Source organism: Prionailurus bengalensis, chromosome E3 (assembly GCF_016509475.1).
Source record: "Prionailurus bengalensis isolate Pbe53 chromosome E3, Fcat_Pben_1.1_paternal_pri, whole genome shotgun sequence".
Classification (NCBI taxonomy): domain Eukaryota; kingdom Metazoa; phylum Chordata; class Mammalia; order Carnivora; family Felidae; genus Prionailurus; species Prionailurus bengalensis.
The window spans coordinates 26,911,629-26,926,018 of record NC_057357.1 but is presented as its reverse complement, the minus strand read 5'-3'; the positions used below and the strand labels follow the sequence as shown (position 1 = coordinate 26,926,018).

At 48.0% G+C, this 14,390-nt stretch overlaps 1 protein-coding gene across 1 annotated transcript in view; it reads right to left on the bottom strand.

Moving 5' to 3' along the window:
* Positions 1 to 3,259: 3,259 nt before the first annotated feature.
* The window catches only part of SYT17 (synaptotagmin 17), an 83,547-nt gene continuing 72,416 nt past the window's right edge, over positions 3,260 to 14,390 (bottom strand). Inside the window, exon 8 of the mRNA XM_043560428.1 lies at positions 3,260 to 4,641. Coding sequence (XP_043416363.1) covers positions 4,445 to 4,641 — 197 coding nt within the window. The 3' untranslated portion in view covers positions 3,260 to 4,444. The remainder of the gene's footprint in view (positions 4,642 to 14,390) is intronic.

The window sequence follows — 14,390 nt, the reverse complement described above, 5'->3', positions numbered from 1 at the left end:
TCATCGGGTGCACTGCACTTCGGGGTCCCTGCTGTCACGGAAATCAAGCACGTTCAGAGTGTGAACCCACTAAGTGGGGAGGAGGGTGGTCAGACACAGGCCACTGGAAATTCTTTTGAAACATGAAAGATACTGGGGCTCCTGGGTGGCTCAGTCGGTTAAGCATCCGACTTTGGCTCAGGTCATGATCTCACAGTCCGTGAGTTCAGGCCCCGCATCGGGCTCTGTGCTGACAGCTCAGAGCCTGGAGCCTGCTTCAGATTCTGGGTCTCCCCTCTCTCTCTGCCCCTCCCCTGCTCATGCTCTGTCTCTCTCTCTGTCAAAAATGAACATTGAAAAAAATTTTTTTAAAAATTGTATGTATTTAAGGTATGCAGTGTGATGACCTGATACACACATACACAGTGAAATGATATTACAGTCAAACTATTTATCATCTCCTCACATAGTTACCTTCTTTTTGGTGATGAGAGCACCTGAAATCTACTCTCTTAGCAAATTTCGGTATTCGGTCCAGTGTTATTTACCTATATGCATCATGCTGTACGTTAGCTCTCTAGACCTACTCATCCTACATTACTATAACTTCAACTTCTGTAAAGAGCCACAGGGCAAGTATTTCAGGCTTTGCAGGCCACGGGGACCCTGTCACAACTACTCACCTGTGCCAAAGACTAGGAACGGGCCTGGTCGGATGCCAATAAAACTTCATTTACAAAAATGAGCAGTGGGCTTGTTTGCCAAACAGTAGTTTGCCAACCTCTGCTTTAGACCTCAATATACTGACCAGAAGGTAGGTAATTTCCTTAACAAATACGATCTTTGCTGTGATTTGGAGGTTGTAATAGAGATCTCATCATAACATAGTATATATATTTTGTCTTCCTAAAGCTGTATTTATTGTGTGATGGCATTACTGCCCCATCCCCGCCCCAGCCACTCATACACACATTCACACACACTGTGCTCATGGTGACCTGAGGACTCAGTGAAGATTGCTCCCTCCCCTCCCCTCCCCTCCCCTCCCTTCCTTCCTTCCTTCCCTCCCTCTTTCCTTCCTATCTACCTACCTACCTATCATCTATCAACCATGTCCTTTAGTTTCTTAGCTTTTATTTATTTAAAAATATTTTTTAGTGTTTATTTTTGAGAGAGAGAGAGAGACAGACAGAGAGGGGAGAGAGAGAACAAATGGGGGAGGGGCAGAGAGAGGGAGACACAGAATCCGAAGCAGGCTCCAGGCTCTGAGCTGTCAGCACAGAGTCTGACGTGGGGCTCAAACCCGTGAACTGTGAGATCATGACCTGAGCTGAAGTTGGACGCTTAACCGACAGAGCCACCCAGGTGCCTCTATTTTTTTTAAAAGATTTTATTTTTAGGTAATCTCTACACCCACGGTGGGGTCAAACCTACAACTCCAAGATCAAGAGTTGCATGCTCTACCTACTGAGCCAGCCAGGCACCCCAATTCCCGAGTTATTTTAAATGGTCTTTTTGAACATGAAAAAGGGCAGGTACCCCACTGGCAGTAGAAGACAGGTCACCCAGAAAGGAAAGGAATCCTTTTCTTCATTCCCCTGCAGTGATCCCAGCTTTCTGGAAAAAAATCCCCTATCAGTGCTCCAAATAGACCTTCCTGGCGCCCCGGGACTCATCATGTCTGAGCAGGGCTGCCACAGGTCACAGCACATGTCAAGTCCCAGGGGGTGGGCTGAAATCCTAAGAGGCTCTGGGTCCCAAGAGCCGAGAGGACTCAAGGACCGGGGGTGGGAAAACAGACTCGCCTTCTAAACTTCACAGCACTGCTCCTGCCCTACCTCCTCCCCTTGAACTTGGGTCCCCAGGCCCCAAAGAGGGTGTGTAGGTGGCCCGTGAATCTCCTTTCCCACCTTCTCGCTGAGGAGGAGGAAGATGCTAACGAAAACAAATGGGGAGCCCCGGCCAGGGCACCTGGGGCTCAAGTTTTATAGAAACCAAGTCATTCCTTCACCTTCCAACACATTTCCCTCGTCCCTGACAAACTCTCTCCTCAGAGACGTGGACGGCTCTGACATCCGTCCTACAACCGTCCCCTCCGGTCAACCAGCAAACGTCGTCTGACGCATGCCTCCTGGGAAGAGCCAGGACGCACCGCATGCTTAGGCTGTGCGAGCATCGTCCAGGCAGATCCTCGCATGAGCCGTACTGGGGGGGAACTGTCACCCTATTTCAGACAGGACAGCTGGCAGTGCCCATAGGCCACACACCCGGCCGATCACATGCCCCTCATTCTCTCTGCCTGAGGATTTCTTGGTGCTACTGAAGCTTTCTGAGCCCACACGGGACCGTCCTAAAGTGCCAAATGTTTAAGGTCTCCAGCGACAACCCTCGGGCCCTGAGGGATGAGGGTCAGCAGTTAAATATTCCAGTTTCCCCATTGCGATCGTTCTCAAGTGTGTTCTGTGGGGTCCCCAGCATGACTGAGCCCCAGCTGCCCGCAGTGCCGGTCGATGCAGCCTTCATCAGCTTTTCTCCTCTTACTCTTCCACTTAGGCTTCCGGGGCGGTCACCACCCCAGCGCCCAAGCTGCATCCAAGCCCTTACTTCGAGGTCTGCCTTTGAGGTGATCTTAACTAAGACAACGAGGGGACCGAAGCCCAGAGAAGTCGTGAGGCTTGGAGGACACGTGGCTAGGGAGCGGTGGGCCCACGACTTGAACCGTGGCTTCTATGGCTCCAAAGCCCAGGGGCCCGAACACGGTTATCACCTCATCTCTAGTGCCAAACGCCTGCTGTGTACCCACCTTCCCTCACTCCCTGTTTCTCTCATGCTTTTACCCTCTTCTGGACAACCATGGGAAGAAAGCCATTTCATTTCATTTCTCCAATGCATTTTTAAAATGTTTATTTATTTATTTTGAGAAAGAGACGTAGACAGCGAGCAGGGGAGGGGCAGAGAGAGAGAGAGAAAGAGAGAGGGCACGGAGTCTGACACAGGGCTCACACCCATAAACCGTGAAATCCTGACCTGAGCCGAAACAAAGAGTCAGACATTTAACCGACTGAGCCACCCAGGCGCCCCAAGGAAGTCATTTAATAGAGAAGGAAAGTGCTCTTTTTTCCTCCTAAGAAGCTTAACCTAGCCCTCCTGCCTTTTGCCCTTGACCTCCAGGCGATACCAGTGCTCTGAATTGCTGGGATGGTTTGTTACACAGCAGTAGTAACCAAAACACCCTCGCACGCTTTATGCCCCGTGTTCATGAAGAAAAAGAGAACTCAAATGCATGGCACAAATAAATAATCTTTAATTTCAATAAATAGCTCCCCATTATGCCAGACAATAGGCTGTGGGAAAGATACAGAAGCATCCAACGGGGAGAGATCTAGCCTAACTACACTAATTCCTTAGCATGAGAAAAATGACTTTGGTTCACACACAAACACAGAGAGATCCTCGGAGTATGACAAGGAAGAAGTCATCGTGGATGGGGGGTGCGGTGGCCATTTTAATCCGCGTAACTGTCCTTTGCAGGTCTTCTGTGTGTCACTGTTACCAGGATTCGGTCAAAGAAGGTTACTTTTGCTCTATCATATTCTATTTACTTGACATACGCACATGCTGTTACTGAAGGTGGGGTCTTGACAGACGGGAGGACACTGGGTGAAATTTCACAGGGAGAGGCAGAGAGAAGGGAGAGCTCAGGACGGAGGTGCTCACCAAGAGGACACATGGGGACACACACACACGTTCACCTGTGAGGGCACCCACGTGAGAACATCCACACACGTACCCACAGGGGGTCCCCAGGAATAAGCTAACACAAGGACAAATTCAGTGAAGCCAGGGAAGTTTCTTACACTGGAATATTTTTTGTTGCCATTTGTTTTCTCCAAATAGTCTAATCTATCACGTCCACTAAAGAGAAGGCAAAGTACTTACACTTTGGGGGAAAGGTATCAGGTTGGAAGAACCCCAGGGATCAGCGGCCTGCTCAGAAGTCACCCAGTCAGCGGGTGTGCATTTTGGACATGGGGGTCGGGCCTCCCACACAGTGGCCACGCTCTTGCAGAATTTCATCTCAAAGGAGGCTGGCGCCCTTGAAGAGGCCCTTTCTCTGGCCTGAGGGTGGAAAGTGCATTTTGAGGCAGGGGTATCAACAGGAACAAACACTGCCAATGAGTCTCACGGCAGAGCCCAGTCAGCTTGTGACATATAGATGGGGTTTCCAGAAAGTTCTCAGGCCTTGCTCATTGAGGGCAGCCATTTTGTGTTCAGTAGTCAGCTTCCTCTCTGTTCTGAGAGGATTTAGGGTGTGTGTGTGTGTGTGTGTGTGTGTGTGTGTGTTGTGAGTGTGTAAGTGTGGATGTAACAGGCATGTGACACATTTTTTTCTGTCTTAAATTTTCTTCCCTTTTTTTTTTTTTTTTTTTTTTTAAACAAACGAAAGCTGCTTTTCCTGCAGCCCTCAGGTCACCTCCAGCGAGGCAGGGGACACACGGTCACACTCAGCCCGGGACCTGAGGCTGTGCCACTGCTCCACGGCAGTGCGGTGAGTATTGAGCATCCGTCGCCAGTGGTTGGACTCGGAGGGGCCCGAAGAATACTGGCCGATGACAATTCTTCCGATGAAGTCGTTGCTGCTCTTCATGTTGTGGCCGAACACTGGGGAGCCAGAGGGGCGGGGGTGGCAGGGGGGAGGTCGTGAGGAAGGAGGAGAACGGAACAGGGGGGCAAGAACAAGACAGAGGTCGTTAGTCTACACGGTCCTCCGCTGCAGACACGGGCTCCTGCTTTCGGGCACCATCTGTTTCTCTTATCGGTGAGAACTCCCCCCGTCCCTCATCCCCTCCTCTCGTGGTCCCTTCACTCCCGTGGCACCAGGTGGCCCTCACCACACCAGGCGTGTTGCCGCCGCTCAGACTTTGTCGTGGCTCCACCAGACAGCCGCATACCCTCCAACGTGCAGCTTCAAACTTACGGCCGTCGCCCCACCCCACCGTCCGCGGAGCACTACAGCTGGGGACTTCTAGCGGGACAGTCAGCCGTCACTGGAGGCTGGCCGCGGACTTAACCCGGGGCTTCTCATTCATGGCATTGCTGACATTTGGGGTCGGGTAATTCTTTGTCATGGGGGCTGTCCTGTGCCCTGCAGGATGGTTAGCAGCGCCTCCGGCCTCTACACACTACATGCCAGGAGCTGTCAGAACCCAACGTGTCTCCAGGTGGGGCCAATGTTCCCTGGGGGGCCAGTTCATGCTGGATGAACCACTGCGGGCCACGTGGCCAGACATCCTGGGCGATCATTTGCCAGCTCTAGGACCCTGGGACAAATGCAGACTGAGACTCAGTTTCCTCCTAGGTGATACAGGAACCTTTTTTTGGGGGGGGGGGGAGGGAAAGAATTTTTTAATGTTTATTTATTTATTTCAAAAGAGAGAAAGGGAGTGAGCAGGAGGGAGGGGCAGAGAGAGGGAGAAAGAGAATCCCAAGCAGGCTCCACGCTCTTAGCACAGAGCCCGACCTGGGGCTCAAACTCACAAAGTGTGAGATCTTGACCTGAGCCCAAATCACGAGTCGGACGCTTAACCACCTGGGCCGCCCAGGCACCCCGCAACAGTAATCGTGATAGTACCTGACCTCACAAGTCACCGTGAGGTTTCAGTGAGATAATGTGTGGAATGCTCTCAGCACACAGTACCTAGATAAGCACTCAATGAATGTTATCCTGCTATTTTGATCCCACATTTCTGTCTGTGGACCTTTTAAAAAAATTTTTTTTTAATGTTTATTTATTTTTGAGATAGAGACACAGCATAAGCGGGAGAGGGGCAGAGAGAGGGGGAATCCGGAGCAGGCTCCAGGCTCTGAGCTGTCAGCACAGAGCCAGATGTAGGGCTTGAACTCATCAACCACGAGACCACTACCTGAGTCAAAGTCGCACGCTCAACTGACTGAGCCACCCAGGCGCCCCTGTCTGTGGACCTTTTATAAAAGAGATTTTATGTTTCCTCTGTTCCAGGCCATGAAGGCAAGTTTCCTGAGAGAAACGGCCATGGCAATGTCTTCTACCCCTTGTTGTAATGTGTGTCTCTTTGGAAGGCTTCCCTGTTAATTCTAATGCAAGCTTAATTTGTGTCTTTCAAGCCTAATGAGATAGTTAGCTTGATTTATCTTCTCGGCCAAGTTCTGCCTAATTCTTTATCTGCGTGTGGGTAGTCCGGGCATGCCATCTCGCTAACGGGAAAGCAGGCTGTGTCTGTGTTATAAATGAAGGACTGCAGAATGGGAAATATCACCCAGCATGAGCCGAGCAAAAGCGGGCTGGATCCCAGGAGGGATGCCGATTATCAAATAAACCAGCTAAAATATGCAGCCAAAAACAGAACTTGAATGCTAATGAGCCTCTGTTCTCCCCTGTGAGGTTCATACCAAGAATTCTAAATGATGAAAATTGGGGAGGGGGAAATGGGAAGAAAAAAAGAAAAGTGGAAAAACAAAACCCCAAAACCCCATCCATTGTCTAAATACCAAAAAGGCCCAGGATGAACAAGGCTAGCCTGTACCAATCAGGTCTAGCACCACTCAAGTGTCCAGCACCTGTCAGTAACGTGGACGAAAATTGGACCACGTATATTTTTTGTAACTTGGTAAAGTGTTCAGTATGCGTGGGTAATCTTGTTTATGTGAAGATCCCTTACAGAAGGGAGAAATCAGGACTGGAATCTTTGCTTAATAAGACATTACTAAGGAGCTCTCTGATGCATTGATGTTTTTTTTGAAAGGGTAACACTCAGGATTGTTTTGAACCATGCTTTGTGGGCAGTGTAAGGTTTGATCTCACCAAACAAAAACAAGTTACCAGAGTGCCCTTCTCTGTGGGCCTTGGTAAAGCAAGATAACTACCATGAGGCCACTCCAGGCATTCCTTGGGGGCAGAATGTTCTACCTTCCTCTGCCTCTCCAAAGCTCAAGAAGGAAAAAGGAAATACATCCTAGTAAATGGAATGTAGGTTTTCCTTGGGAAAGGGGTTTTAATAAAGAAAGGAAATCTCAAACACTCCCATGCACTGTTGGTGAAAGAGGAAGTTGGTTCAACTTTTGAGAGAGGTTCACAGTATCTACTCAAAATAAAAATGTTATAACTTGTGATCCAGCAATTCTATTTCTTACGAATTTATCTCATAGATTTATCTGCACAAAGATATACATACAAGGGTATATTCTGGATATTAGATATTGGAAAATATCTGGATATTAGAGCCTTTAAGCCAAATCTGGCCTAATACCTGTTTTTGTAAATAAAATTTTTATTTATTTTTTTGAGAGAGCGAGCATGTGCCAGTGCATGCAAGCAGGGGAGGGGCAGAGGGAGAGAGAGAATCTTAGGCAGGCTCCACACCCTGCAAGGAACCCGATGCAGGGCTTGATCTCATGACTGTGAGATCCTGACCTGCATGAAATCAAGAGTCAGACACTAAACCGACTGAGTCAGCAGGTGCCCCTGTAAATAAAGTTTTATCGGAACCCAGTCAAATCCATTTGTTTACATAATGTCTGTGGCTGTCATTACACTACAGTAGCAGAGCTGAGGACCTGCAAAAAAGATTGTGTGGCCCCGAAAGCTGAAAGTAGTTTGTCTCATGCCCTTTCTGGAAAAGTTTGCTGACTTGCTCTAGAGCATTGTAAGAATGGAAAATGGAGGGGCATCTGGGTGGCTCAGTCGGTTGAGCATCAGACTCTCGATTTCGGCCCAGGTTGGGATCCTAGGGTCATGGGATCATGCCCCATGTTGGGCTCTGTGCTGAGCATGGAGCCTGCTTGGGATTCATTCATTCATTCACTCATTCATTCATTCATTCATTCTCTCTCCCTCCCACCCCCCATCCCCTGCTCCCACACTCTCTCTAAAATAAAATAAATAAATACATTTTAAAAAGAATGAAAAATGGAAATAATCAAAATGTCCATGAAGAAACGTAGCTGAGGCTGTGGTCCTCTGTCCACCCCCTCGGCCCACCCTAGGGGCCACCCAAAGCCTCTGTGGGTCGTGTTCTACCTCAAGCACATAGAGCCCTCTGCCTGGGCCATGCCAGTCTGTGCTAACTATGATTTCTGGCGTAATGCTTGGGCCACTCAATAGCAGGGGCTGGAGACTAGGGTCAGCCAGCCACTGGGATGCCTATGTGACTGATCCCCTAATCAGTATCCCAGACATCAAGGCTTGAGTGAAATTCTCTGGTTGACAACCCTCCAAGTGTGTTTCCACTTAACTGGGACAATTAAGTGCTGTCCTTACAACCCCACTGGGAGAGGGTGACTGTAAACTCTGGTCTGGTCTCTCCTGCACTCTGCCCTGTGTGCCTCTTTCCTTTGCTGATTTGAGTCTGTTTCCTTTTTCTGTAATAAACCATAACCGTGAGTATAATAGCTTTTCTAGGGCCACCTCAGTGGCTCAGTAGTCCGAGCATCCGACTTCGGCTCAGGTCATGATCTCATGAGTTCGAGCCCCACATCGGGCTCACTGCTACCAGCACAGCCCGCTTCAGATCTTCTGTCTCCCTCCCTCTCTGCCCCTTCCCCGCTCACACTCTTTCTCTCTCAAAAATAAATAAACATAAGAAAAATAATAATAATAGCTTTTCTAAGTTGGTGAATGCTTCCAGCCAATCACTTCATGGTCTTAGGGACCTTCCAAGCTGCAGTTATCCACTTACCAAATGTCCTGATTGGCTTGCCTCCCTTTTCTGCCTCACTTCCTCACTTTCCTGTCAATACTTCCTGGGATCACCTCCTTAGTAGTTTACCTGAACCCAAGTCATTGTCTTCAGATCAGCTTTGGGAGGCATCCAGAGTAGGATTGGAGGAGACTAATTAAATCATCCTGATGTAATAATGCCATGGAAACCAATGTCACTGTTAAAAATGAGATAGACCTATATATATATGAGATGGAAAAATCTCCAAGGCATATTGCTAGGAGACAAAAGAAGATGCAAAATAGTATACATAAACACACTCTCTTTTTTTGTTAAAAAAGTGTTAATATATAGAATAGAAAACAGTCTGGAGGAATTTCACCAAACTGTTGAGAGTGGCTCTCTCTAGAGAGGGAAAACAGGGAACTTTTTGCCTTCTGTATTATATAAGTATGTACAGTTTGCACTTCTTCCAAGTACATATTGCTTTGGAAAGAAAACAAGAGAAAAACAAGTTGCCATTAGAGAATCCACATCTAAATCGCCAGAAGGGGAAGAAGACTAAAAGGAAGTCTAATATCCTACGCTCCTTAGCCCACTTTGCAAAGTAACTTGGCTCCGTGAATCATTTGGCCCTCGAAAGGCAGGCGCTCCTCAGTGATTCAGCCTTTCTGACGGGGAAACAGTAGCTGCCGTGACCATCTGAGTTAACTGGCAGGCTTCAGCACTCGCACACCATTGGGTAAAGTTATGGCAATCTTAACAGTCTTTTAGAAATCGAACATTTAAAATGCAAATGAGGGGCGCCTGGGTGGCGCAGTCGGTTAAGCGTCCGGCTTCAGCCAGGTCACGATCTCGTGGTCCGTGGGTTCGAGCCCCGCGTCGGGCTCTGGGCTGATGGCTCAGAGCCTGGAGCCTGTTTCCGATTCTGTGTCTCCCTCTCTCTCTGCCCCTCCCCCGTTCATGCTCTGTCTCTCTCTGTCCCAAAAATAAATAAACGTTGAAAAAAAAAATTAAAAAAAATAAATAAATAAAATGCAAATGACAGTAAGCCAGAGCGGAATAAAACTAATGACTTCTATTATAAAAAAGTGGCCTGGGAGAGTATCAAGATTTGCCACCACTGTGAATTCTAGGGAGCGTGTTGTTGGAGAAACGGGGACTTAAGACCAGATACACGTAGAATCCAGAAAGGGGCCCAGAGACAGTGGGCTGGATACCCCAACCCCTCCATTTTACAGATAAGGAAACCAAGTCACTGAGCTCGTTGTGACAAAACTTGAATATCTGCAGCAAATACCCCGTGAAGGGAGCCAGTTCTTCGTAACTAGATCCCTGCTTTCTTCCTCTTTAGGAATAATCACAATCGGCAATGTCGTTGTAAGGCATCCCCAAATATTCCTACTGGTTGTTTTGGGGACTCATGCTACTACAGTCACTAGTATTAGTGGACGATGTACCCTAGTCATCTGAAAGCAACTTTCCAATGACCTGCACCGTGGTAGCACAAAGGCATCACAATAGTCAGAACAGATTCCAAGCCCGTGCGTCAAACCCATAGAGAGGGCTCCTCACATATTCTCTAAGAATCTACTTCCTCTTCGTGGATTCAGACATACTCCGAATAAGCTTGGTCATCTGATTTCCCCATGTGCAGTAATTTAAATTAATTTAGTGGATTGTGACTAGCAGACAGATACAAGAACTTTAAAAAGTACAGCAGAGGGGCACCTGGGTGGCTCAGTCGGTTAAGCGACCGCCCCTAGACACGGGCTCAGGTTGTGATCTCGCAGTTGTGAGATTGAGCCCGGCGTTGGGCTCTGCACTGAGCGTGGAACTTGCTTGGGATTCTCTCTCTGTGCTCTCTGCCCCTCCCCCACTCGCTCACACACACTCTCTCTCAAAATAAATAAACATTAAAAAAAAAAAACTACAGGAGGGGCACCTGGGTGGCTCAGCCTTGGTTAAGAGCCTGGGTGGCTCTTGGTTTTGGATCAGGTCATGGTCTCACGGTTTTGTGAGTTCAAGTTCCATGCTGGGCTCTGCTTGGGATTCTTTTTCTCTCTCTCTCTGCCCCTTCCCCATTCGCATTGTGTCTCTCAAATAAATACATAAACTTAAAAAAAAAAAAAGTTATAAAAAAAAGGTACAGGGGAAGGGAGCCACTTCGTAAACGGGCAAACAACCCTGTACTCCTTCATCCAGCCAAGGGATATTCACTTTGTAACCATTTATTTTTACAGCTATGGCTCCGAATCAGTCAGAAAGTTCAGTTTTCCAGTTAGCGGGTCAAAGAAAGTATGAAAAGTTTTCTATTAAGCACAGTTAAAATTTTAAAGCCTTTTTAAAAGTCAAAGGGGAGAGGGTCCAGTCAGTGGAAGATTTACTCACACAAAACCCCTTTAGTGCCCTTTTCCCCCATGGTTATAGAGCAGAGCTGCCACCTTGCCCAGCAACATGCTGTCACCTGTCAGTCACACTGTGTTCTCTCCCTAGCCTTGACAAATCTCAAGCACCCTGATGCTTCTGTCTCTGGGGACGGTCCTCTGTGCAGACAGATGAGCCACCAAAGTCCAGTTCCATCCTCAGACAGGGCTTGGGTACACCTGGCACGTTCCACATCCTAGAATTTTAGGCTCAACTTATCTCTAAAGAATTATCAACAAATCTGTCTGCCTCTGTGGCACCACTCACCATGGCAATTCAGGCGAGGGAAAGAACTCTGGCAAAGCCAAAGCATGATGAGAGGCACCCACTGGGCTCAAGGACCAGGCTTCGAAGGAGCATGGAGAGTAACGCCCCTTTATTAAGCACCTACCATATGCATGGTCCAGGGCTAAGCACATCATGTGGATTAACTTGTGAAATCTCCTATCAACCCTCTAGAGTGAGGCTTCTCACCCTTAGCACTAGTGACATTTGGGACCAGATCATTCTGTGTTGTGGGGCTGTTCTGAGCATTGCAGGATGTTCAGAAGCACCTCTGAGCACCGGATGTCATTAGCAAGCAGTCCCCTCCCCAGTTGTGACAACACAAAGTTATCTCCAGACACTGTCACACATCCCCCAGCAGCAGCATCCAACCCTTCTCCATTGAGAACCACGGCTCTGAGTCAGTTGCTATCACTGGCCCACTTTACAGCTGGGGAGACTGAGGTGCAGGGAGGTGCAGGGAGATTGCCCACTGCTCCAGTCAAAATCTGGGTGCCCTGAGTGAGTCAGGAGCAAGCTAAGGCTTTCACATGTTGATATTTGCTGTGAAAATGAAGCTGTTCTACCCCCCAAGAGCTAAACTCTTGGGTTGTTAACTGAGTTTGCCAAGGCAGCTGGTCTGGAAGGGAAGCTGGATGACTTAGCGTGTGGGTGTCATAAACACTGCAAATTAAAAGGAAAAAAAAAAAAAAAATCTCAACAGCTCCCCATTTTGCATGTATGGTTCCCAAGGTGATACCCCATGTGCAGCCTCAAGGCTGACAGCACAGTGCAGGGGTGCTCTCAGGTCACGGTCAGAGCCCCACCTCGTCACAGACCCTGTAGTCCACCTGTTGGGTGCTGAGTTGAGCTGTTCCCTCACTTCTGAAAAAAAAAAAATGCATGAAGCCAGCAAAACCCATCCTGGGCTGTTTTCCAGTCCTCCCTAATTCCTCAGCACGGAGGGATCCCCAGACTTTGTCTAGATGTTCAAGAGTTACCTCAACCCTCAGAGAAGCCCCAAAGCAGTCACCCTGGCCCTGTTTCCTCCTGTCTCTCCTCCCCACTGGCCAGCTCAGACGCACCCCAACAAAGATGGTACCCATTCTCTTGTCAACCTTTGCAAAACTTCCTCAAACTATAGCACTCCCTTTTGTTTCTTTTTCTCTCTGAATGTTTCAGATGTTTCTTCAAAACTAGGTAAATCATATCCCTTCCCTGGGCCTCAGTTTTCCCGTTTTTACAACGAGTATGTCTATTTAGGTTTTAAGGCCCTTTTCAACTGTAACATTCCTTTGGTTCTAAGAAGTTTCATCCATGACTTAAGGGTGAGGTTTCATTTTGTGATTCATAGCAGCTATTCAAACAGCGAGTTCTTCTCCATGTTTTTCCTTCCGACAGTCACAAGGACAATTTAGATAACAATGTTATTGTAATTAAAAATCAGCAATACCAAATCCTGAGTCCTGTAGCTAGGCAATGAAAAAAGTAGTTTATATACATTTTTTGACTCAATCCCCACCACATTCCTATCAGAGAAGGTACTGTTTATATCCCCATTTTGCAGACAGAGAATTAGAGGCTCAGAGGGGTTAGGAGGTTGAGCGCCCAAGGTCACAGAGCCTGCCTGTGGCAAAAAGGACGGACATTCAGAGCTCAACATCACTTCTTCTCTTAGAAGGAAAAGTCTCACCCATTCCCCCTTCCACGGACCCTGATATATGACAACAAGATTGGGAGTAGAAATATTTTGCATGTGAATGTGTTTATAGGGGAGTTAGGCCCTCCAGCTGGTGTGTGAGGCGCCATGTTGGAGACCTTCCCATCATCTCTCTGGGCTTCAGCAGGTCTGCCTCCAGCATCTGAATGGCTACTTCTTTAGGTAGGCAGCAGACAAGGAAGTTGTCTTATGTCTACCGACTGTCGATACGAAAAACAGTGCATATGGTGTGTCAGCCCCCGTTCTAGGGATTCGTGATGACACTAATGATTTCATTCCCACAACTCTATTTACAAGGTGAGTACTATTATTGTCTCCTTGGGCCCACACACTACCGTCATGGCCTGCTTTCCTGAGGATGCGCTAGAGAGAGCCCCGAGCGTGCGGTGGGCATGTTACCTTGACTCCTTGGACTTGCCTTCAGACCTCTCACCCCACTGAAAGCGCGAGGCCCAGGGACACCTGGGTGGCTCGGTCAGTTGAGCATCTGACTTCGGCTCAGAGTCTTGCAGTTCGTGAGTTTGAGCCCTGTGTCGGGCTCTGTGCTGACAGCTTGGAGCCTGGAGTTGGCTTTGGATTCTGTGTCTCCCCCCACTTTCTCCGCCCCTCCCCCACTCATGCTCTGTTTTTCTCTCTCTCAAAAAGAAATAAACATGAAAAAAAATTAAAAAAAAAAAAAAAAAAAAAGAAAGAAAGCACAAGGCCCAGGGTGGAAGTCCCTTTTGGCCAGGTCTACAGGATATATACGAGCTTAACGAGTTGTTCAATTCCTTTCATGCAGTGGTTCTCAGCTGGGCCTGTTCTGTTCCCCAAATTTGGCAAAGTTAGGAGACATCTGGACTGTCACAACCAGAGGGGGAATACAGCTCAACACCCTACTGTACTCAGGACAGCCTCACAACAAAGGATCATCTGGCCCCAAACGCCCGCAAGCACTGAGAATGAGCAACCCTGCCTTAAGGGAAAAGCATGTGGCCTGGGGTTTCCCTTCATTAATCCACAAACCTGGGAGTGGAGGAAGAGGCTCTGAGAACTGTCACTGTGGCCTTAGAATTAGGTCTTTTCCACCTTCCTCAAGACATAGGACTCAAGATTGAGATTCCCTTTGAAATTCCTTTGGACCACGGCTGGTCCACTTTTTCACTCCTCTGTGCGGAAACTGAGCCATGTGGAGCCTGCATTTATAAAGATGGCATATGGGTGGAAGAATCACTTTCAGTTCTGGGTGTGAATCACACCGTCTAGGAGGAAGCATTTAAAGGTGTGACTATAATATAATGTGCTTGTTTTTACACGAACAACCA